The 25,579-nt window shown below is 32.6% G+C and overlaps 2 protein-coding genes across 6 annotated transcripts; one reads left to right on the forward strand and one right to left on the reverse strand.

The window, feature by feature from the left end:
* Window positions 1–8: 8 nt before the first annotated feature.
* On the reverse strand, window positions 9–1,776 carry LOC148192610 (DEAD-box ATP-dependent RNA helicase 15-like). Of its 4 annotated transcripts, XR_015782354.1 has the most exons (5): window positions 1,271–1,775; window positions 1,077–1,177; window positions 523–620; window positions 298–380; window positions 9–172 (listed from the first exon to the last, which is right to left on the reverse strand). XR_015782354.1 is itself a non-coding variant. In XM_088099659.1 (4 exons), exons 1-3 carry the CDS (start codon window positions 1,381–1,383, stop codon window positions 550–552), a joined length of 285 nt encoding a protein of 94 aa, XP_087955785.1. In that variant the 5' UTR covers window positions 1,384–1,775; the 3' UTR covers window positions 9–380; window positions 523–549. The 4 variants fall into 4 exon arrangements, 2 of the variants coding, with proteins under 2 accessions (XP_087955785.1, XP_087955784.1); XR_015782353.1 differs by having other exon boundaries at window positions 298–620; window positions 1,271–1,776; XM_088099659.1 differs by having other exon boundaries at window positions 9–380.
* Window positions 1,777–11,938: 10,162 nt separating this feature from the next.
* LOC124820923 (golgin candidate 4-like) lies at window positions 11,939–23,976 on the forward strand. 2 transcript variants are annotated; one of them, XM_088099686.1, is made up of 16 exons: window positions 11,939–12,340; window positions 13,852–13,950; window positions 15,181–15,309; window positions 16,393–16,548; window positions 16,724–16,844; window positions 16,947–17,011; window positions 17,794–17,958; window positions 18,098–18,214; window positions 18,320–18,466; window positions 19,349–19,645; window positions 19,821–19,886; window positions 21,855–22,057; window positions 22,282–22,336; window positions 22,862–23,047; window positions 23,309–23,387; window positions 23,576–23,729. In XM_088099686.1, the coding sequence occupies exons 1-16, from the start codon at window positions 12,122–12,124 to the stop codon at window positions 23,587–23,589; spliced, it is 2,118 nt and encodes a 705-aa protein (XP_087955812.1). In that variant the 5' UTR covers window positions 11,939–12,121; the 3' UTR covers window positions 23,590–23,729. The 2 variants fall into 2 exon arrangements, with proteins under 2 accessions (XP_087955812.1, XP_087955811.1); XM_088099685.1 differs by having other exon boundaries at window positions 11,942–12,340; window positions 23,309–23,976.
* The last annotated feature ends 1,603 nt before the right edge of the window (window positions 23,977–25,579 follow it).

The following is a 25,579-nucleotide window of genomic DNA, read 5'->3' on the forward strand; positions in this document are numbered from 1 at the left end:
ATCACAAAACAAAAACGTCTTTAGGAATACCAAACTGGAAATATAAACTGTAATTATGCATGAGATACAAGTATAAAACAAAAGAGTTCATGTGTATCACAGAAAATTGAGTTGGGTCATGTTAGCTAGAGACTTTGGGCATTCATTAACAAGAGTGTTATTATTGAGCCTCCTGAAACAATTTTGGGAAAATTTTAGCATTAAACATTAGAGATTGATACTAAAAATGGATTCATCTCAAGATATCATGAAAGCAGCGTGAAAAATAGTTAATAGTAGTACATAAAAGTAACATGCCTTATGTGCCTGTTCTTCCTTTAGCTTTGCCACACGAATTTTCTCTGTTGATGCCTCTATGTTTGTTCTCATATGTTCCAACGCTTAAAGTAAACATGGCATGCAAAAATGAAGCAACGTTATTTCATATTTCACTAATTAAAACTATGAGGAACAACTATTATTCATGCAAAAGGAAACAATGACACTCTTCATTTCTGCAAAGGAAAATTGATACACAGAAACCTGCTTTCTTTGGTCTAGATGTAAGTTTCATCTCCAATCCCAGATTTGCAAGCTGACGCTCCACATCACGAATTTTAGAATTGTTTTCCTCAATGTATCTGAAAACATGTTTCAAAATGAAAAAGAGATAATTCAGTGGTTATAAAAAATAGAACGACTTCTAATAGGATATATAGCCAATCTCATAATACTGTCACTTTAGTATGATGTTGTGCATTCAAGAGATTTTTAAGTATAATTCAACACACTTAAGTCTAAAATTCAATATGTTGTACGAGAAAACTAATTATATTGATGTATATTATAGGATTAAAGTGAGTTTGGAGAACAAAATAACAAATGATTACCAAAATCCAAATTTGAAAGCACGGTGAGGAAACAAATTAAGGGCGTCAAAAAATTCATGGTGGAAGAAAAGGCAGATTACATGTTTCATAACAATAGCTATACTAACCATTACAAGTTTAAAATGCTCCAAAATCATTCTAATAACAGCAGCCACAACCACAACCTAGAAAAGCAATAACTGTAAATGAAAGATAAAGACAGTTTGCCTTCATAAGGGTGCTCAAATCCCAAGTCCATAGTAGCCCGAAGTGGCTCTGGTTTCAGAAGAAAGTCTTTGAATCCTGAAATGTGAATTCCAACATAGCCCCTGCAAGAGAAATTAAAAAAAGGAAGATTAATACCTAAAAAAAAGGCAATCGTAGATTTATTATGCCTTAACTTAAGAAAATCGTACACTTACTTCTTGGTAGCTTCGCCGTTGACTTTAGATCCAACGGAGTCGGGAGCCTTGTCTTCTTCCTCCTCGTAGTCAATAAGCTCTTCCTCATATGCTTTGTCCTTGGTTTCTCCCATTATTTGTGAATCACGAAGTTAATTAAATCAAAACTTGAAACAGAATATTATGAAAATCGAGTGGATAAATTGAGCTAGGGTTTTAGAATAGGGAAATACCTGAGAGATGAAGGATCGAAAGGAAGGTTGGAAGGTTGGGTGTTAGGGTTAGAGATAGGATTGACAGAGAGACTGCAAAGTAAATTGTTAGATGAAAAAGAATTTGGGAAAAAGAAACTAAGAGAGCGAAACCTCCACGGAACGGTGCCGGTGAGGTAAGAGATGTGATGGTTGACCTTCTCTATTGGTTAAAGAGTCGTGAGGGAGAAGAAGATCAAACAACTCTTTTTTAGAGAAGATGAAGAGACAAAGGGAAGAAGGTCAGATAAAAAATATAAGCGGGAAAAATGAGGGATGAAAAATATAAGCGGCAAAAATATTTTTAATTTATCTGGGGTTTTTAATAAGGAAAATGTTATTTGGACAACGAAATTTTGACACAGATTTAACAACGCCACGTGTCAGCTCTTGATTGGCCAAATAAATTGAAAATAAAACAGAGAAAGGGTTACGGGGCGAGGGGTATTTTGGGATTTCGAGGTTAAAATTTGAAGAATTGGGTTTCGCGGTTTAGGGTGGGAAAGACGTTCGTTCAACCCTTGTCGCTCTCTCGCTCTCTCGCTCTCTCGCTCTCTCGTTAAAATTTAAAGAATTGGGTTTGGGCGGTTTCGGGTGGGAAAGAAGTTTGTTCAACCCTTCCATATTGTGTCTCGCTCTCTCGCTCTGTCGTTCGTCTTCGAAGCTTCCATCTTCGCTGTCGTTGTCTCGCTCTCTCGCTCTATCATTTTTACTTTGTGTTAATCTCACTTATAATGACAAAAGTAGTGATTGAAAAATGAACGCAACATTATAATAAGAATTTGAAAAGTACGAGACCATTTTCAGTAAAATTAATGGTAATTAATGGGAAGGAGTTGATCAAATTCTGAGTGGGGAGATGGGTGTTGGTCATTGATGTAAACGCAAGAAGTGTGGAGTGACCCGTGATGAGTAGGGGGACGAAGTAGTGCAAGGGATGAGTCAGAGTGTTGAAAAAATGGTCTGGTAATCGTTTACAGAATCCTGGTAAACAATTACCCGAGAGAAAATTGGATTTTGTACATAAAGTCCAACACAGGTAGTCAGCCAGGTGAACAGGGGTCACCATTGGAAAAAAAGCTCAGTTTTAGGCAGTTCTGCACCTGTCTGAGGCTGGTCCAGGTGTTTCAGTGGTGGGAGAGGGTGGTTGGTGATGTGATGTGTGTCCAAGGAATGTGGGGTGACCCCTCATCAGTTGGAGGAGCAACCTCTGCAAGGGATGAGTGAGGGTGTTGAAAAAAGGGTCTGGTAATCGTTTACAGCATCCCTGTAAACGATTACCCGAGACAAAACTGGATTTTATACAGAAAGTCCAACACAGGTACTCAGTCAGGTGAACTGGGGTCACCATTAGCCAAAAATGTGAGTTTTAAGCACTTTTGCACTTTTCTTATGCTGGTCCTGGTGTTTCAGTGGTGGGAAGTGATGTTTTGGCACCCCATGATGAAGGAAAAAAACAATGTTTATGAGATGAGCAACTTGGGTGAGATAACATGCTGTCAACTTTGACCTTTGCTGGCTATTTTACTGATAACTTTTCCCACCGACCTCCAAATGATGTGATTCTTTTTTTATTAGAAACTAGACTCAAAAATCTTTCCAATGACTACTAATTTGTATTTTTTGGACATCTGAGTTGGTACAGTTTATTCTTTCAAGTTAGCGTTTCATATATTTTTGCCAACTCTGACCTTTGCTTGTTCTTTTGCTCATAACTTTCTCCACCGAACTCCAAATGAGTTGATTCTTGTTTTGTTGGAATCTATACTCAAAGACCTTTCAAATTATGCCTTAGAAATCAAGTTTACACCTTTTTTGACACTGTAATCGATTACAAGGACACTGTAAACGATTACCCGAGACAAAACTGGATTTTGTACAGAAAGTCCAACACAGGTACTCAGTCAGGTGAACTGGGGTCACCATTGGCCAAAAAGGTGAGTTTTAAGCACTTTTGCACTTTTCTAAGGCTGGTCCTGGTGTTTCAATGGTGGGAAGTGATGTTTTGGCACCCCATGATGGAGAAAAAAAACAATGTTTATGAGATGAGCAACTTGGATGAGATAACAAGCTGTCAACTTTGACCTTTGCTGGCTATTTTACTGATAACTTTTCCCACCGACCTCCAAATGATGTGATTCTTTTTTTATTAGAAACTAGACTCAAAAATCTTTCCAATGACTACTAATTTGTATTTTTTGGACATCTGAGTTGGTACAGTTTATTCTTTCAAGTTAGCGTTCCATATATTTTTGCCAACTCTGACCTTTGCTTGTTCTTTTGCTCATAACTTTCTCCACCGAACTCCAAATGAGTTGATTCTTGTTTTGTTGGAATCTATACTCAAAGACCTTTCAAATTATGCCTTAGAAATCAAGTTTACACCTTTTTTGACACTGTAATCGATTACAAGGACACTGTAAACGATTACCCGAGACAAAACTGGATTTTGTACAGAAAGTCCAACACAGGTACTCAGTCAGGTGAACTGGGGTCACCATTGGCCAAAAAGGTGAGTTTTAAGCACTTTTGCACTTTTCTTAGGCTGGTCCTGGTGTTTCAATGGTGGGAAGTGATGTTTTGGCACCCCATGATGGAGGAAAAAAACAATGTTTATGAGATGAGCAACTTGGGTGAGATAACATGCTGTCAACTTTGACCTTTGCTGGCTATTTTACTGATAACTTTTCCCACCGACCTCCAAATGATGTGATTCTTTTTTTATTAGAAACTAGACTCAAAAATCTTTCCAATGACTACTAATTTGTATTTTTTGGACATCTGAGTTGGTACAGTTTATTCTTTCAAGTTAGCGTTCCATATATTTTTGCCAACTCTGACCTTTGCTTGTTCTTTTGCTCATAACTTTCTCCACCGAACTCCAAATGAGTTGATTCTTGTTTTGTTGGAATCTATACTCAAAGACCTTTCAAATTATGCCTTAGAAATCAAGTTTACACCTTTTTTGACACTGTAATCGATTACAAGGACACTGTAAACGATTACCCGAGACAAAACTGGATTTTGTACAGAAAGTCCAACACAGGTACTCAGTCAGGTGAACTGGGGTCACCATTGGCCAAAAAGGTGAGTTTTAAGCACTTTTGCACTTTTCTTAGGCTGGTCCTGGTGTTTCAATGGTGGGAAGTGATGTTTTGGCACCCCATGATGGAGGAAAAAAACAATGTTTATGAGATGAGCAACTTGGGTGAGATAACATGCTGTCAACTTTGACCTTTGCTGGCTATTTTACTGATAACTTTTCCCACCGACCTCCAAATGATGTGATTCTTTTTTTATTAGAAACTAGACTCAAAAATCTTTCCAATGACTACTAATTTGTATTTTTTGGACATCTGAGTTGGTACAGTTTATTCTTTCAAGTTAGCGTTCCATATATTTTTGCCAACTCTGACCTTTGCTTGTTCTTTTGCTCATAACTTTCTCCACCGAACTCCAAATGAGTTGATTCTTGTTTTGTTGGAATCTATACTCAAAGACCTTTCAAATTATGCCTTAGAAATCAAGTTTACACCTTTTTTGACACTGTAATCGATTACAAGGACACTGTAAACGATTACCCGAGACAAAACTGGATTTTGTACAGAAAGTCCAACACAGGTACTCAGTCAGGTGAACTGGGGTCACCATTGGCCAAAAAGGTGAGTTTTAAGCACTTTTGCACTTTTCTTAGGCTGGTCCTGGTGTTTCAATGGTGGGAAGTGATGTTTTGGCACCCCATGATGGAGGAAAAAAACAATGTTTATGAGATGAGCAACTTGGGTGAGATAACATGCTGTCAACTTTGACCTTTGCTGGCTATTTTACTGATAACTTTTCCCACCGACCTCCAAATGATGTGATTCTTTTTTTATTAGAAACTAGACTCAAAAATCTTTCCAATGACTACTAATTTGTATTTTTTGGACATCTGAGTTGGTACAGTTTATTCTTTCAAGTTAGCGTTCCATATATTTTTGCCAACTCTGACCTTTGCTTGTTCTTTTGCTCATAACTTTCTCCACCGAACTCCAAATGAGTTGATTCTTGTTTTGTTGGAATCTATACTCAAAGACCTTTCAAATTATGCCTTAGAAATCAAGTTTACACCTTTTTTGACACTGTAATCGATTACAAGGATACTGTAAACGATTACCATAGTGTTTTTTCTGCAGATTGGGTCTGTACTTGTCCAACTTGGTCCCTTCAGTAAGAATGACTTCTTTCCCACTTCTTGGGGTCACCTCCCATCACCTACCACCCTCTACCACCAGTCAAACACCAACACCAAGTAAATACAAGTGGACTTGTGCTTTAAATTAACAGTTTTTGCCAATGATCACCCAGGACACTACAACTGACTACTTCAGTTCAACTTTCTGTACAAAACAGTTATTTCTCTGGTGTAATCGTTTACGAGGCCACTGTAAACGATTACGACAATGTTTTTTCTGCAGATTAGCTCTTCACTTGTCCAACTTGGTCCCCTCAATAAGAATGACTTCTTCCCCATTTCTTGGGGTCATCAAACATAACCTCCCAACCAGTAATGACCCTTAAATTCACTTGTATGGTTTTTTGGTCAACAAATCCCTTGCAGACAAAGTAAAAATGATAGAGCGAGAGAGCGAGACAACGACAGCGAAGATGGAAGCTTCGAAGACGAACGCACACAGAACAAAGTGAAGCGCCACGAAACGCGACCTTCGACCTTCCAAGAGAACGCACCTTCGTTTCCAATGGAACAGAGAAAGAGCTATTTTCGGAATTTCAGTAAAAATAAGGGTTACGGACTTCCGTTTCGTAGGTTTTAAAAAAAATTTATTTTTAAAACAAACCAATCAAAGAACGACACGTGGCGTTGTCAAAACAGTGTTAAATATGCGTTGTTGGAATATCGCGGTCCTTTTAATAAAGCTGCTGGAATTTTCTAAGGGTTTTTAAAACCGCCAAAAATAAACCCCAGTTACATCACATTATTTTTGTAGTGTGTGTGAACTGAGTGTATGAGGAACATTTATTATTATATAAATCTTATGTAGTAATTGTTATAGAAGTGTGAAGAGAGATAATCAAATAACAATATTATACACTATACATATACTACAAATGACTATATTTTAAGATAATATACTTATTACGTGTAAGAATGTGAAGTAGGATTTTGATTTTGTTATACTATACACATATAAAGGTTCAAAGATTTTCGGAGATGACGTTTTATACTTAATTTTATATCATTAGATTAAGTTGAATAAAAATGTGTATGGGAGAAATTATAAGCATTCTCTTATGGCTTGTACTACACATATATTAATACAATTAAAACACATGTCATTATAAGTCAGAAGCTTATGAATCAAAATGAATTTCTTGTTTGGCATCATTGGTTGGGTCATTCTGAACCTACCATGATGCGAAAAATAGTTGAAAACTCATGTGGACACTAATTTAAGAGTAAAAAATTTCTTTAACCCAATGATTTCTCATGTACTGCATGTTCACAAGAAAAGTTGATAATAAGACCATCACCAGAAAAAAATAGAAATGAGTCAATCTCATTTTTAGAATGAATACATGGTGACATTTGTGGTCCAATACATCCATCATGTGGATCACTTAGATATTTCATGGTTTTAATGGTTGTATCAATTAGATTGTCACATTTTTGTTTATTATCAACTTCCACTCAAACATTTGCAAAGTTATTAGCACAATTAATCAAGTTAAGCACTCACTTCCTAGATTATCCAATTAAGAAAATTCTTTTTGATAATGTTGGTTAATTCACATGTCATACTTTTCATAAGTATTGTATGCCAATTGGAATTGAAGTTAAACATCCACTAGCACATGTTCATACTCAAAATGGACTTCTAGAATCCTTAATAAAACTTTTAAAACTGGTTGCAAGACCATTGCTTATGAGAGCTAATCTTCTAATGGCTACTTGGAGATATGCAATTTTGCATGCTACAATATTAGTTCACATCAAGCGAACAAGTTATCATAAATACTCTATTATGCAGTTGGTTTTTGGTTAACAACCTACTATTTCTCATTTAAGAATTTTTGGATGTGTTGTATATGTTCCAATTTCCCCACCAAAAAGGACTATAATGGGTCATCAAAGGCAATTGAGAATATGATTCTCCATCAATATAAAAATATCTTGAACCATCAACATGAGACTTATTTATCGTCTGATTTGTCATCAGTCATTTTGATGAATAAGTTTTTCCAATATTAGGGGGAGAAATAAAAAAATTGGAAAAATATATTGGTTGGAATGAATTATCATTATCTCGTGTTGATCCTCATACAAAAGAATCGAACTAGAAGTTTAAAGGACAATTCATTTACAAGATTAGTCAATCAATTACCAGATGTTGTTACTGACACAAAAAGGATAACTAAATCACATATACCAATTGCTAATGCTCCAAGTAGAATTGATATCAATTCATAACACGTTTGTAGCGTGGTAGGCTCGTTAAATCCAAAGACACACTTGAAGTGTGATAGGCTTATTGGTCCCAAAGATAGAAACTCTCGAATGAGAAAAAGGAGCTAAAAGGCAAGATGACCTAATCGAAAAAGTGGAAATCTCAAAATATTTATTTAACATAATTAATGATTCGGTACCAGAAGAACCTTAGGTACATGAAATTATTGAAAATAATGATATCTCAATAAATTATGTCATGATGAAATTGTTAGATATAAAGCACAGTTGGTTGCTCAAGGTTTTTGTTAACGGTCCTCGACAAGTGTACCAAATATAAAATGGTAAGTCTAAGTATTGTTTCCCAAGAGACTCGTGTAATATTAAATAATTGTATGATTAACAACTCATTTAGACTAAAGAAAAGTACATGAATTTACAAACTATGTGCATACAAATAGATTTGCAACGAATAAAAGGTGAACTTTGGTAGTTAGAGACACTTAGGAATGGAAAAAGGGTAGAAATGGTATGGAATGACATTGCTAGGGGTAGATTCCAATTTCACCCTTGTGCACACACAAACTCATATCTTCTCCATCAAACACTAATGTCAACCCACAATAACACTAAAACCCTAATCCTTTAGGTGAAAAAACATAGGTTTCCCTATTAAGCATCAATCCCTTAATCACTTAACAAGAAAAACTCGCATTAAGATCTAGGGTTTAAAACAACAAATGGTTCATGTTCCATCCCTAGATACACGCCCTCATTAGGCCTTCTGTTTCAAGTATAAGTTTCATAAGATTCATCTTAAAACCCTATAAACCACAAATTGAGCCAAAACATCTCCATTACATGCAAGCATTAAGAGAAGAAACAAGAAACTAGCATTTAAAGGAAAAGACATATATATAATCAAATCATTTACAAGGTACACAAAAAGTTCAATGGCTACAAAACCCCCCAGCAAGATGGGTTTGACTCTTTATTTCCATGGAGAGTCTCAAACTTCCAAATGGTCATGGAAGAAGATGGAGAAACTAAAAGGAAGAAGGGAGTGTTTCCATGAGCCCTAACAACCCTCCAAGCTCTCCTCAAAGTGAAGTCGCGCCTTTAATCCACCAAAGACTCGGTTTCCTTCGAGTTACAAGAAGAAATAGGGAAAAACTTGGCACATCAACATCATGCCGCTCAACGTAGGTCTTTGTAAAATCCAGGTTTTCTCTCTAGAGTGTGCTCGCCTAGCGGTGGATTTGGGCGCTCAACATTGATCTCTCTAGAATGTGCTCGCCAGTGACAAGGAGGTGGCGTCCAACGCCACTTGGACTTTAAAAGCTTCCCTTTCTGGTGTTCTTCTTGCTTCTCTGGGTTGCTAAGCTCTCTGGTTTGATAATACAAAATTAGCTACAAAAAGTGGGGATTATATATATAAATTAATAATCGTAGCCCAAAACACAATTATATACAAAAGTAAGATAAAAGTGAGGATTTAAGTAAGTAATAAGCTATAGAGGAGATGATTTTGTCAATAAAATGAGGCTTAGATAATGGTAAGAATTAACATTATCAGTTTTTCACAAAGACCTAATATTGATTTTTGAAAATACATATTCACTAGTATTGGGTGTAATAAGATTTTGATATTTGATTAACATTGTTGCACAAGAAGGTCTGCATTTACATTTACTGAATGATGTTACAACCTGTTTATACGATTCTATTGAGAATGATATATTTATATAAAACTTCCTAAAGGATTTAATTTTTCCAACAAAGCAAATTCTAAAGAGGAGTATTCAATAAAATTGAACAAACCCTTTTATGGATTAAAGCAATAAGAATATATATGGTATAACCATCTTAGTGAGTACTTGTTAAAAGAAGGATATTTTTCCTTATATTTATATGAAAATATTAGAAAATGAATTTTTCATAATTGTTGTTTATGTAGATGACATAAACATAGCCGAGAAGGATCTTAGAAATACAAAGTTTTGTCTAGGATTACAATTTGAGTATTTAATTAAAAATGCTTTTTATATATCAAAAGACTTATATAATAAAGGTACTTAAGAGATTCTATATGCACAAGTCACATCCTTCATATACTCTTATGGTTGTGAAGTCGTTACATGTTAATAAAGATTCTTTTAAACCTCAAGAAAAGGACGAAAAACTTCTTAGTCCAAAAGTACTATATCTTATTATTATAATAAAACTAATGTATTTTTCTAATTATACTCGACCTAATATAACATTTGCTATAAATTTGTTAAACAAGATATAGTTCTTCACTTACAAGAAGATATTGAATCGAAGTAAAACATATACTTTGTTACCTTAAAGGTAATATAAATATGGGCTTATTTTATTCAAATGATTCAAAATTAGATCTAATGAGTTGTGCAAGTTGTTTATCAAATCCTCACAATGGTTAATTACAAACAAAATATTTGTTCATATGTGGTGGCACAACGATTTCATGGCGATATGTAAAAATAACTATAACAACAACATCCACAAATCATGCAAAATTTTAGCATTACATGAGGTAAGTCATAAATGTGTTTGATTAAGGCTTATAATTCAAAATGTGCAACAAACTTGTGGTTTATCTCAAAGAAAGATGGAATCAACAACCATATATGAAGACAATAATACATTGTGCAATTGAAAGGATGATATAAAGATCTAAAATATTTATTCATCTAGAAAATTTGACATATCTATTTACAAAGTTTTTGCTAATGATAACTTTTGAGTAATTGATTCTTAAGATTGAACTTTATTGTTTTAATGATGCGAGTTTATGTGAGAGAAAGAAATAAAATATGTGATAAATAATATTCTATTGAAAAAATAAAGAATAATGTATCTTTTTCTTTCATTAAGTTTTTATCCCAATGGTTTTTTCTAATAATGTTTTAACAGAAATTCATTTTTTAGTAATGTTTTCTATGATTGTTCATTAATTTGTTACATTTACTCATTATTCTTTATTGAGATTTGAATATTTATATTAACTATTTAATTTATATATTTTTTAATACATATTATATATATAAAGAAATACATGATAATAATAAGATATACAAAAATTAGTCTGCATATGTTTTTTTCTTTCTCTTTCATCTTTTATGTATTATCAGTTTTATTTTGTAACAAAATATTTATTAAAAAGGAACGGAAATTAGCTTTATTTTGTTATAAAATATTCATTAAATAGGTACGAAAATAAGTTTTATTCTGTAACAAAATATTCATTAAATAGGTATGGAATTTTATAACTCATGATTTCAAACGAATATTGAAAACAATTTATTCAAAAGAATTCGATAAAAGGTTTATTTGTAATATTTTTCTAATTTGTAATAATTTAAATTACATGTATGCTTGGTTTTTTAGGCAAATTCTTTTATTATTTAAATTTTTTATATAGATATTAAAATAATAAATGCAATTTATAATTTTTACCATGACAAAAATAATTCTTTTATTTATACTGAGAGAATTTTGTTTTTTGTTCACATTTGTTTTTAATTTTACCTGTCGAGTTTATATATACCACTATAAAAGAATCGATCACATCAAACTAACAATTTAAAGTTTATAAATTCTTATTTAATAAATCAAAATAAATTTAATCAATTTTTTATAACTAAATATTTTTTAAAATTGTTAGAAATAATAATTTCTTTAATAAATCGAATATCTATCCATAAAAAATATTTATATTGAATTTTTGTTAATTGAATCAAACTTTTAGGTAAAAATTTGATAAGTAAATTTTTTATTCTATTTATTATAATTCTAAATAAAATCTATAGGAACTAGATACAAGAGAAAGTGAGAGTAAAACTTGTACATTAATAGTGATAGTAGCAGCACTACACGTATCCCAGAACGTGACGTAAAACAAAACGTGACCTAAAATAAAATATTACAATAAATAACTATTCCTACAAAAAAAATTTAAGAATTAGTTGTTGTTCTTCCCCATCTGAGATCTACCAGTAATTGCACATTGCGGTGCCTACTTTCACAGATTCAGTCTCCCGCATTTCCCCCAAATCCGTAAATGAAAAATTAAAAAAGATTCAATTGCATCTTTATATATTCATTTTCATTCGTCACTGCAATTTTCGGGGGATAAGTTTGGGATTTTGAATCATGTGGGGCACCATTGCCAATTTCAAGGAAAACCTCAACAAGATCGCGCTCGATGTTCATGACGACGACGAAATTCTCCGTGAGTACGGTACCGGCATCACTGCCAACGGCGACAACTCCGCCGTCTCCGGTCGCCGGAGTTCGCACGGTTCCGCCAGTCCCAAATCGGGGATCACGTCGCCGCTCGCCAACGGCATCGATCATGCTTCTCTTCCTGAGGTCATTCTTTTTCTCTGTTTCTCTCTTAAAGTTGCGTTGCGTTGTGAATCTTTGAGCTGCTTGAAAACTTAATAAGCGCGTATCTGGTTCTGCATTGAAGTAGGTTTTGGGTTTTAGTTTTGGAAAAAAAAGTTAGATGAACTTTCTTTGAAGTTTAATCGTTCTTTAATCGGAAGTGAAGTTTCACCTAGGTAATTTGCATAAACTTTTTAGTGCAAACGTTTGTTACCAAGATTATCAATGCGAAACTCCAATTGTCTGGAGCGACATAATTAACACCTAAAGAACTATATACAAGTTTAGTTCATAGAAAAAATTAAAGAAAAAAATTAAGCAAGTTGGATATGGGAAATTATTATGTTGTTCAAGATTACCACTGTCGTAGTTGATTTCCGCTCAACAAATATCAGCTGAGTTTAATTAATTCTTTCTTGGAAATTTAAAAATTCAAGTACATGTGACAGGAATATTAGTCGGAATCATCTACTCATGGTGGTTCCGTACTGTACATCTCATTGGCCATATTTGTTCCGGATCAGGAAAATTAGTCTTTGGGTACTTGGATATTAATTTCTTCAGTAATCAATCATTTTATATGAATGTTTTGGGACTAATTTGATGACTAAAAGCACATTCAAGAACTATGAATGTAATATTCATCCTCTAAGAAATAAGAACTAACATGATGGACACTTTATTTTCAAGGACTGATTTTGACTGTTCAGTCAAGAAATGTTTCAAAATAGGTTTACTTAATGTCCAACCTGTAAGCATGTCTGTATATGCGTTGAAATTGCAGCAGCGTGCATTTAAATATCTCTTCTCCACGTAAGTAACACAGGGGATACTTTTGGAAATGTATGTTTGAGGCAACTAAATGGTATGGTAATACAAATGTGCATTATGAAACTAACTTGAGTTTACATAATGCTTATTTATCAAGTTCCGTGTACCTCAAAGATATGAAGATTCCCTTAGTTTACTATATTTTGATTGAAAATAAAAAATAACCTTTTTGCTTTTCCAACTTATCGGAAGTTACTGAGATTTTTCTATCTCTCCATAACATCATTAACTTGCCATTATTTCACACAGGCATTAGTAGGTCTGGAATGGGTTTGACTCTCCCACCCTTGCTATCACTAGGGAGGGGGAGAAACTTGAAGTCAATGAAATCGGGTTATACATCAAAGTTGTGTTGGATGTTAGAAAAGTGGGGAAAACCCGAATCCAATCAAAACAGGATTTTGTCATCAAAATCGTGTTGTGGTTAGACTGGCACCAACTGGTTAAGATTTAATTGTTATGCTTACTTTTCACGAAATTTAGTAGGTTAATAAGTGAAAATATGTTTCCATGCTTGAAATTGTAGTGTCTAAATATGTGAATGTTTATAACTTCTTTTGCCCCTTGAATCCCCCCTTACTTTAGAAGTTGATGGTTAAATAAGATGCCATTTTATAACCCAAAAGGAAAAGATGTAATTTTATTATTTGGTGTACTATTTGTAGATAGAACAGTACAAAGCAGAAATCAAGAAACTTCAAGCATCTGAGGCAGAGATTAAAGCATTATCAGTTAATTATGCAGCTCTGTTAAAAGAAAAAGAGGTACGATCATTACTTTCTGGAATATATGTAATTAATTTACATTTAATTTGTAGATTTTTGTTTTCATCAGTTCACTTGAAGCTACATAATTGTGCACTTGGGGTCTGATGAGACAGTTTTTTAATACAGAAACTTTTTGGGTTTAATCTGTTTAACTGGGTAATCTTCTATACGTTTTGAAGGACTATTGTTGGTTTTGTGCAACTTAGGGTGTTTTAAATTTATCGGTTATAGAATGAATAATGTGCTCTCACCCAAACGATTAAACTTTTGGGGCATGAGGCCTAGGTACATAATATGATATGGATACAAGAAATTTTTAAAAATTAAACACATGATATGGTCAAGATAAATTAGCAAGAAGGTTATATATGTATATTACATGAATAGACTATTTTTTGAGCAACATTAATATTACCAATTGCTCATTAATAGATAAATATATCAATAGTCAATAAATGATTACATTTTTCCAAAAAAGATACTCAAGGTCCTGACAAATAAGCATAGTTACACACCTTTCCTTCACCCATATCATAATATATTTCTTTTACTGTGTCAGGAAAAATATACTATTTCCCTACCCAAGTTAGAGTGTCATTGAAACAATCAATTTTCCATCCAAAAGAAGTTTTGGCTCTATAGAATAATTACATAGTTGTTAGGAAGAAGATAGATAACATGCTCTGACTTGTCATTTGGAAGAGAAATGCTCCTTTAGAACAACAGATATTATTGTCTGCCTTATAACAATAAAAGCTACATTTCTTACGGAGCTGAGTGCCTAGCTGTATCATATCTAGGCAGTAAGGGAGCCATATCAGGGAGTTTATTTAAAAAAATAAAATAAAATGAATGGATACTTTTTGGATAGTATGTAGATATATGTGATGTGTCAAACACATATCAGTATTGGATATGTTTCAGACATTGATATTTTTGTATTTTCAGAGTATCGGGACTTCATAGATTTTTAGATAGATGGTTTATGACATAGTATTAGATCCTCTATAACCATGTGATCTAGAGTTCAATCCTTGTTGCATTTTTCCTGGGTGGGCTTGTGCATTTTTCATGCCTCAAGGTCATAGGTGAGAAGGTGTGCTATATATGAAATCATTCATGTCTATTCATCATTATAATCACCTATCAATTTATCTTAACTATTAATTCATTGTTTGCACCTGTGGCCTTCGATAAAATCAACCATCCCCATGATTTCCTTTTCAGGATCACATTGTTAAATTGAATAAAGAAAATGGCTCACTAAAGCAGAATTTAGAGGCTACAAATGCTGCTCTGCGTGTCTCCAGAATTGAAGGTTCTGGAGTATCTACAAATGGAACTTATACAGTCAAGGTATCTCAACCTGTTCTGGAGGTCCTTCATTAAATTTGGTTTTTGGTATCTGTTGCGAAATTTAATTAGCAATGAGGATGTTTGACTGGCAGTGCCATTTGCATTCTCAAATTGCAGTTGTGATTCAAGTTTGGTTTTATACTGCAAACCTATTCTGAACATACTTGTTTTAATGACTAGTTGTGGATAGAATTATGAGTGGGCAACCGGGTATATGTCATAACCATATGAAAATGCTTGTGTCCACCAAAAGAATTGATTTTTGTTTGTTTTATAGGCTTTCACCCACCAACCTTAATTTCATATTTGAGATAATTGGCTGCTTTGAGATAAGGTCTTTTGCTTATTATTTAATGGGGACCAAGCTTAGCTAAAAGCCTTGCAACTGTTTTTTTCTTAGGTTGTTTACAGCTCATTTTGGTAGGGAAAGATGGAAAGATGACTGTTTCCTTTTGGGGCCTCAGTTTAAAGTTTGAATTTCCATCAAGAGATTTTACCCTTATAAGAATGAGATAGGATTTTCTTAGGGACTTTTTTGTTTCTTTTTTCTTTAAATATAAAAACCAAGGTATTAGAAAGCTCTTTTATAGTTATGGGTTTTCTCTGTATTTTTTAAGCAGTTTTATATAAGTCGGTGCATTTTTTAATAGCCATTCAAAAATATTTTTAAGTGTTAAAAATACTTTTGGAGAGGGTTGTATCTTTTATTATGAAAAAAGTACTTTTGGAACATGACTAATGGAATTGCAAATATGCTATTATTTGTCAACTTTTAGGATTAGATCAGTGCAATTAATGAGTATTTTGAAATAATTATCTGGTCAAACATTTATCATTCATTCAGAAGAATACGAATTTCCTTGATTTTTATACTTTTTTCGTTTTAGGTTATCTAGTGTGGGTTGGTGGGACTCGTAGACCTATCTGGTGTTATAGATGGTGATCATTAAGCTTGTGATATGTGCTTTGTTCCTTCCTAAGTATGGGAATACTGTTATGTTGTAACATGGTTAATAGTATTCGGTTATGTGGCTTTGATCTTAATAGATAACTAAGGATTCTTGTTGACTACTTTTTGTGCAGGGAAGTACAGATCAATCACCTAATCGACAGAACAAGTTCAACTTGCAACGCAAAAGTCGTAATGCCATGAACAATGGAACTGTGTCTGCTTTGAAATCTGATGCTATTCAAAGTGAGATGGAATTCAAACATTCAAATTTACAAGGAAATTCCAAGGTAATGAATGATATGTATATTTACGGGTTATTCTTAGCCTATAATTTGGTTTCTCTGTCTTTATAATGCAAACACCCATATTTTCCTGATAGTTTTGATGTATAACATTTGATAGCTTTGTATTTTATTTTTAGTGATGAGTGAATTTGACAACAGATGTATGAATGCCTTCTAGGAGCTTGCGCTTGATGGAAATACCTCAGCAGCTGTTCAACATTCCTCAGATATACAGAAGTTGAAGTTAGAACTAGAGGAAGAACGTGATCAATTGGCAAAGATTCAGCTCAAATTCCAAGGTACTTTTGTTATGCTTTTGGAATGCCTAAATTGTATCTGGGCATACAAGTAGAAGTGGCCTAAGTTCCTAACAAACATTCTTATTCTTTCTTTAATGTCAGAGGAACAGAGATTAAGCAAGTCTTTTCAAGAGGAGCTTAAAATGTTAAAGTTGGAAAGAGACAAAGTGAGTTATATTAGGTAGATATATGAATTTTCATGTTCTTGGCTGCATCATATTTACCTGGTCACACTTAAGAGAGTTATATTAGCTGATTATGTGTAATATAATATGATGGAATTGATTTCGAACTTGACAACAGCTTTGGGAGATGAAGCAAATGATGTATGCATGAAATTACCGTTACATTTCATTATGTATATTTTGGGAACCTTTTGTGATTGATACTTTTGTCATTGTGTTGTTGCTATCAACTTTTTCCTTTCACTTACTAGACATGCTCTGATAAAGTTAGAGAACTAAAGATTAAAAGCACCTCAATAAATGTTTTTTAGCCTTTCAGAAATAACTTTGCAAATTGGTCCTTCATATCGTTATACTGTTAAAAGATCCAATGAACTCACCAAATACTGATCTATATATGTTTTAAAAGAAATCTCCAGTATCTAAATCGGCTTTTGATGAACACAAATTGAGATTTAATATCAAACTATGAATAGAAGGACCAAAAGCATAAATAAATTTTCTTTCTACCACAAAAGATACAGAATAAATGGCCTTGCTGTTATTAATTCAGATGACAATCCAAATTGAAATTTTCTGTCTTTCTCTTCAAATAGAAAATAAAGTTGGCATAAACTAAAAAAGAACTGGATAGCTTTTATCAATTTTTCAAAATCTTCTTTTTATTATTTCTTTTGTTGAATCAATGATAAACATTTGCATTGTCATGGATTGGGCTGTAAAGCTTTTGGTTATCTAACTAGTAATATGTTATTGCTTTGAAGAAATCAATGGAGGTGAACAAAATACACAACGAGTTGAATGAACAAGTATCAGAAATAAAGCATCTAAAATTAGAGTTGACAAAACGGGAAAATGAAGCAGGGGAGGTTGTGGATAGCTTAAAAAGATTTATCAAAACTTTAGAGAAGGAAAACACCACTCTTAAGGTTTGTATATTTATGTTTTACCATATTTGAGTGCAGTGTAGGTTGCTACTATTTTTTTGCTCAAAAATTGATAATGATGATTTTTGTATTATTTGGCTTCCGAAACACACCAATATGATCCTATTCCCCTTGTTATTAGATGGAAAAAAATGAAATTGAGGCTGCTCTTGAAAATAGCAGGAAGTCTTTCACAGATAAAATGATGCGTGATGCTTCACATACTCAGGAAAAAGATTCAAGCAGTGTCAGTGATGATGTGAGCCAAAACTTCATAGGCACTTTACTTGTTATGTATTCAGATCCTTACTAATAATCGTTTTCTTTTCCTTTTGGGGATTGGGCAAATGGTTTTTGGTAATAGATGCCAGATAACTCCAAAAGTTTTCCAGAAAAGGAAGAAATGGAAAGATCATTAGACAAGCTAAGCAAAGATTTGAATGAAGCCCAGCGGGACAGGGACAAAGCAGTACAAGAATTGAACCGTCTCAAACAACATTTACTGGAAAAGGTTTTGTTCTTTTTTACTTTAATATCTTCGTCTATATTTTCAATAGTGGAACCAATGACGAGTAAACATGACATTCAAGAGACAAATGATGGCTCTTTTGCATTTCTCATTAATTAACTATTAATTATATAATTAATATATTTGTAAGATATATTTTCCTGTGTTAAACTTGACCTGGCTTGAACCATTGCCAACTGACCAAACACCTTTGACTATATAGTTTACTTCAGTGTTGGAAACTGAAACTAAAACACTCCTAGGTGGCGTATTGTCCCCTCTCAGTGTACGATAAAGATTTAAACTATAAAATTATAATATTCAGTGTGAGAGACTTGGTATTCTCCATCACTTCTACTTTTCCTGTATCTATGTTCTGCCCAACTCCTTTCTTGTATCCATACATGTCAGCTCCTTTCTTCTCATAATCTATTAAGTTAATCAGTCATTCAATTTTCCCAATTGCTCCTCTTCACTCTATTTTATTGTGAACCTTAAGAGTATGGTGTTTCTTCAACATACATCTAGAATGAGACACATTTATTGTATGTATATTGACCCATGTTAATTGGTGATGTCTGATTGATCTTTCAACATTTTCTTTTCAGTAATAATATGCAGTCCGAAGCATATTTTAAGTGGTCTAAAGACAACTAAACCATGCAAACATACGCATTTACAATGATACTTGTTAACTACATTTTCCTAATAAAATGAGCTTTGGTCATGATTAGATGCTTTCATTGTGTACTTTTGTTTGATTTGTTGACTTACAATTTTGCTATGTACTGAACTGCTTTTTTTCTCCATAATCTGAGCATGCATGATATATTTACTATATCCATATTTCTGCATCAATGTTCTTTTCCTTGCTGATTTATCTAGGCATCTGAGGAATCAGATAAAATGGATGAAGACAGCAAAATCATTGAAGAGCTACGTGATAGCAATACTTATTTAACAGCTCAAGTATCACATCTCGAGAGAACTCTGAAGCAAGCACTTGCAAGTCAAGAGGAACTGAAGATGGCTAACAATAGTGAAATTCTCAAGTCTAGAGAAGTCATTAATGACCTGAACAAGAAGCTTACAAACTGTATGAGCACTATAGATGCTAAAAATATTGAACTTTTAAATCTACAGACAGCTCTAGGGCAGTACTATGCTGAAATTGAAGCCAAGGTACAAAACACATCAGTGCATCTTTTTTTATTGTTCATAAATTGCAGACATTAGTTGGGTTGTTAACACTTGCTCACTTTCATTTTCTTGGTACAGTTCCTTATATTTTAAATATGTGTGCTTGTGTCTACAGTTATGACTTACCTTTCATATGCACTATATTCTTATTCCTTAGGAGCATTTAGAAAGGGAGTTGGCTCATGCAAGAGAGGAAATTGCCAAGCTTTCTCAACTTTTGAAAGTAAGACTCTTTCTGTCTCTAAATATCTGAATGTGCTCTTGTTACTACTTTGAGAAGCAAACTGTATAAACTATTTGAGGGAAGAGAAAACCAGATTATATGATTTAGTGCAGATAAGAAACTATTTATACTGCACATAGTTTGAACTTTAACTAACCTAACTACATTGCCTACTCAGCATAACTGAGTCTGGTATCCGTTTCAGTTTATACCCATATAGGTTTCCGGTGCAATACACTTTTAATAAACATGCATGCTTCAATTAGTATCATTAGAAAACATAATCAACATATTTAGAAGAGAACTATAACACAATATTAATTCATTGCAAAATAAATCAAGGCTTAATTACTCACTTGATTCTCACTTTGATGGGAAAGTTTCAAGTTGATCCACTTAGCTTTTTGTTTTCAACTGAGTTCCAATTTTTTTAAAAGTTGACTTAATTAGGTTTTTTTAAGAAAAAGATTACTAATGACGTTAACGGCCACGTGTCAATTTGTGGTTTTTTTTTCTTTTGCAAAATTTTTTGTTGTCCACATGTCAGGTTCGTGGTGACATGTGGCATTAGTAATGCCACGTAACAATATTAGTGTCAAGTGTCATTGTGTTGTACTTAATGTAATTTCTATATATGTCTTTTATATTCAATTTTGTCCCAATTTTTTCCAAAATGGAGCAATATGGTCTCTCCAAATTGAGACCAAAATTTATTATTTTTATAAATTTTATATTGATATTTTTATTAAAAATGACTTTTTAACATATTACATTGTTGCATATTATTAATCCATGTTTTATTAATTCATGTTTTTATTATAAGATTAAAACTAATTAAGTATAAATCTTATTTAGAAAAAGAGTAAGTATTTAAAACTAATATATTGTTTTAATAACATTTATTAATCCATGTTTTTTTGTAAGATTAAAACTAGTTAATAACATCTACAAAAATATCAGTATAAATTTGGTCTCAATTTGGAAAGGGAATATTGCTCTATTTGGAAATAAATTGGGATTAAATTGAATCAAAGAGATATATGTAGGGACTAAATTGAGGACAAGAAACTAATACTTGACATTGACACATGGCATTGATAGTGTCACTCGTCACACCACTTAATATGTGGACAATTTTTTTTTCTTTTGTAAAAAAAATTTAAAAAACTACAAATTGACATGTGGCTTCCTGTTACGTCGTTTGTAATTTGTTTTTTAAAGGACTTAATTGAGTCAATTTTTCAAAAATTGAGATCCAATTGAAACAAAAGGCTTAAGCGGACACCAATTTGAAACTTTCCAACCAAACCAAAGTGTGGATCAAGTGAGTAATTAAACCATAAATCAATAAAGACATAAAATTTTATCAATTATAACCTGAAGTGTCAAATGTTATTAAGTTTATAATTGTATGAATTAAGTTTGTGTCATTTATTTTTAAGAGTTCTTGGATACACTTTTTAAAGTTTTGTATTCGCGAGTTACTTTAGTTATTTTAGTATGTCAATTGATTTTCTGAAAGATATAGGAAGTTACAAAGTTATTTTGGAAAAAAACATTTTTCCGTTTTTCAGTCTGTTTTTTAGTTTTCAAATTCTTTGTTTGATTAATAATTATTCCAAATTAATCATCTAAGTTATTACATTAAAACAACAAATTACTATGTTATTGTCATCATCATGTGTAGCAAAATGTCATCAGTACGTAGGAACTAGGTACAATTAATCCCTTAGGGGTGTTGTGGAAGTCATTATTATGAAAAACAATGTTAATCTAATAAATAAAATTTTTGGAAAGCAAAAAAGTATAAACAAAAAATTTCTTTATTCAATATTTATGCATTTGATCTTATCTTGCATTGTTCCCAAAAAATTTACTAAAGTATATTTGTCTTGTTAGATAATAAATTAACTTGTTGGGATTCCTGATTTAGTAAGTTGTAGATTTAATGGTTACTGTTGCTACCAGGAAGCCGATCACAGAGCAGAAGTTTCAAGGAATGAAAGAGAAGAAATTTTAGCCAAGCTTTCACAATCTGAGAAGGTGCAAACTGAATGGAGAAGTAGAGTAAGCAAGCTTGAGGATGATAATGCCAAATTGAGGAAAGTTCTTGAGCAGAGTATGACACAGTTGAATAGAATGTCGGTAGATTCGGATTATCTTGTTGACAGGTTAGCCTGTTTGTGTTCTTTCTTAGTATGTTTTTCTTCCAACATTTGCTTGACCATGTGATTTCTCGTAAATTGATGAAATATTCTGGAAAGTGCATTTGTCTACTCTTTATTTCTTTATAAGATTATTTTTGGAATCTTCTAAGTAAGGATTTTGGCTGAATTTAGGCTCGAGATAGTATTTTTATTATGCGTCATACTAATCTAAATTAAATTGGTTGCAGGCGCATTGTGATAAAATTACTTGTAACTTATTTTCAGAGAAATCACAGCAGAGAGGTATGAAAATGTTATAATTTTTGTTTCTTTAAATGCATTGTGCAGGACTGGGTCTGAAATGAAACCCAACAATATCCTTTATTTTGCTCAAAATTGTTATAGTTCATGTTGCATGTGTATGGGTGCTAGTGGGGCCGACAGAGAGCAAATTTCTGATATATGACTAGCATTTTAAAAGTCCCAAGATTTGGTTAAACTGAAATCAAGGGAAATAGTAACATTTTTTCGTAAGTTATAGAGGAGTTGAGAAAAGCTTTTTCCCTTGGAATAAACTAAACCAAACACGCACAAGAAATCCACGAGGTGGTATGTGAGAAAAATTATTAGCTACGTGAATGAATGCAACATTGATTCATGTTTTAACCTGAGTATGAAAGGGAAATGGTATGCAATTGTATTCTTCACATGCATTTGTTTACTTGCAGCTTATGTTTGCTTTCCGTAACTTGTACTTCTGTGTTGGATGTGTTATTTTATCTGATTTGTGGGATGTCTTGTGCTTACTGTTTGATACATTGGGAACAGGTTTTGGATCTTATGGTTCGCATGCTAGGATTTTCTGATGAGGATAAGCAAAGAATTGGTGGTGCTCAACAAGGTGCTGGTAAAGGTGTTGTTCGTGGAGTTCTAGGGCTGCCTGGCCGCCTGGTTGGAGGCATCCTGGGAGGAAATTCGACTGAATCAGCAGCTAATGCGGGATCTGATAACCAGGTAATTTCTTCTTATCTCTTATAACTTCTCCAATGGTACATTTGGCTGTTTTTCAATAGAACAGATCACCACTGATGAGAAAATGGAGGAAATAGATTTATGTAATTCTATGCGATATGGATTAATATCTAGTTGAGTTTATCAGTATGGTACTTTATTAAATTAACCAAAGAATTTTTCCCGACTGAACCATGTGTAAGTGTAATCAACGTTGTGCTTTAGAAATTTGAGTTGAATTTCTTATTATGTTTTCTCGTGCAGTCTTTTGCAGATCTGTGGGTTGATTTTCTTCTCAAGGAAACGGAAGAAAGAGAAAAGAGAGAATCATCAGGAAATTCAGGTAAATCCACGGAAGATCCTTCCAATAAAAGTCCAAATACTATGTCTGCCACTCCACCATTTTCCAACAAAAGTCCAAACACTATTTCTGCCACTCCACCATTTTCCAATAAAAGTCCAAATACTATTTCTGCTACTCCACCCTTTTCGAATAGGACGTTTGATGCTGGAAAAACATCACCTTTTCAGATTACTCCAATTAATCAAAACGTCAGTCCTCCCCCTCGTGTTTATTTTCAGCGCTCTGAACATTTTGATTCTGAGTTCTCAACAGTTCCTCTTACGTCATCCGATTCTCAAACATCTAGTTCTAATCTGCTTCCAAGATACTAAGTATACATTGGAGTACGCAATTAAACAAAGGTATATATCATTGTTTGTTAAATTATAGGCATGCGATATTGTTCAATTAATTCTTTAACATTTAAAATGAGTGTCTCTTTTTCTATTAAGAGGGTGCGGGGAACTTCTCAGTAATTTTGGAAGATGTAGATCTCATGTAATATCGTTCACATTTCTTTAATGTATATAATACACAATTCTATACTTGTACCAGTTCGCAGCTATAATGTATTCTCTATTTTGTGATCCTTAGTTTTCCCGCCAAATGTTTTACCTCTGATATTTTCTTAATAATGTTATAACTCCATGTTAGGAAAATAGTGAGCTTAAAGTTTAGTACATATACAATCTTCATTGAAGGAAATTATTGTGACCGTACTTGGTATCAATTTCTGTGGTTGGAAAAAGCAATAGAGGGATATGCTGTATTGAAAATGGTTTCAATATAGCTACTCAAAATTTTCCATTCGTCTGCTATACTCACTTCTCCAATCTCTACATGTTAGTTTCAACTTTTGCTATCATGAAATCATTCCCAAAGATTCAGAATTTATTAGACTTTAGTTATTACTCACTGATTTTTATCGTACACAAAATCATATATTCCATTAATTTTTCGCACATTTAAGGCATTATTTCACAGTAATTTTTCCATATATACATCTACCAGGATAATTTATTTTTCTGCTGTTTTACTGTAAATTCCCTTTTGGAAACTTTTTCCTTTTTCTAAATATACTGTCTCTATTGTTAACGTTTTACATTTAAGATTTAATTGTTAAAAATGTTGAATTTTGTCAGAAAAATATTTTTCAAAAAGAAAAAAGGAAAACTAAAAAAGAAGCTTCTTGAATTAGTTGTTAGCTTAAAACTTGATATCAATGAAAGAGAATCGACTCTGTTAAAAATGGACTGTGTATATTATTGATAGAAGTACTTGTGTTCTCGCTATCAGAAAAATAAAACGCACTGTTCACTTAAAATAAAATAGTTTGTTACATATTCAAATCAAAATCACATTTAAATCTTGAATTGCTGGTTAAAAGACACAAATTACTTATGACTTATTTCATATGCATATAACCAATTTATTTGCCATACAAACAAACCTTTAAATTGTATTGATTAAAATTGTAATTGAATTGTCTGTAGCAGGAAACTTTTAACTTACAATATTATACTATATTTATAAAATAAAAATAAAATGTAATCAAGTATTACATGAAATTATTGCTAAATTATAAATAAATTTTAAATTATATTATGTATGCTAATTTGTTATATTAAAATAGTTTATAAAAATATATGCAAAAATTATTTTTTTTAAATGATAGAAATTCTGAAAATAATCCGTAATCTGCGTATATTCATAATTTGATTAATTGTTATAGGACAAAATAATATCTTTGTTCTAGGACCAATATATATAAATTCACATAAACAATACTATCTTTGTTCTAGGGCAAAAAAAATATTGTTCTAAAACGATTGCAATTTAATTTTAAAAATATATTAATGTTTATAGTTTTCAATAAAATATAAATTAAATTATTTAAAATTTAATCCAAATAAATTACATCATTATTTATATTTCATATATAAAATAACATTTTTATTGAGATGATAAACATTTTAATTAATGACTCGTGATTAACTTGTACACTGCCAACTGAATAAACATTATAGTTGATTATGTATAAAAGATAGCTAATAAAATAAAATACATGGCACTTTGTTAATTCATAACTGAATAACAACGTAATTTTTTACTTTACAAATACTCGATACATTTGTTTATATATTCGAGTAAAATACATGGCACTTTTTACGGCAATTCCTCGTAGTAACGCA

The sequence above is a fragment of the Vigna umbellata genome, chromosome 9 (assembly GCF_029865625.1).
Source record: "Vigna umbellata cultivar VRB3 chromosome 9, Vumbellata_1.0, whole genome shotgun sequence".
Lineage (NCBI taxonomy): Eukaryota > Viridiplantae > Streptophyta > Magnoliopsida > Fabales > Fabaceae > Vigna > Vigna umbellata.

What these genes read in the sequence shown, in the direction of transcription:
- LOC148192610 (XM_088099658.1), bottom strand. Translation starts at nt 1,383, where the DNA reads ATGGGAGAAACCAAGGACAAAGCATATGAGGAAGAGCTTATTGACTAC. An exon ending in AACGGCGAAGCTACCAAGAA is followed by an intron (nt 1,178 to 1,270) that starts GTAAGTGTACGA and finishes TTTCTCTTGCAG; the next exon opens with GGGCTATGTTGGAATTCACA. An exon ending in ATTTGAGCACCCTTATGAAG is followed by an intron (nt 621 to 1,076) that starts GCAAACTGTCTT and finishes ACATGTTTTCAG; the next exon opens with ATACATTGAGGAAAACAATT.
- LOC124820923 (XM_088099685.1), top strand. Translation starts at nt 12,122, where the DNA reads ATGTGGGGCACCATTGCCAATTTCAAGGAAAACCTCAACAAGATCGCG. An exon ending in ATTTACAAGGAAATTCCAAG is followed by an intron (nt 16,549 to 16,723) that starts GTAATGAATGAT and finishes AATGCCTTCTAG; the next exon opens with GAGCTTGCGCTTGATGGAAA. An exon ending in AGGAAAACACCACTCTTAAG is followed by an intron (nt 17,959 to 18,097) that starts GTTTGTATATTT and finishes CCTTGTTATTAG; the next exon opens with ATGGAAAAAAATGAAATTGA.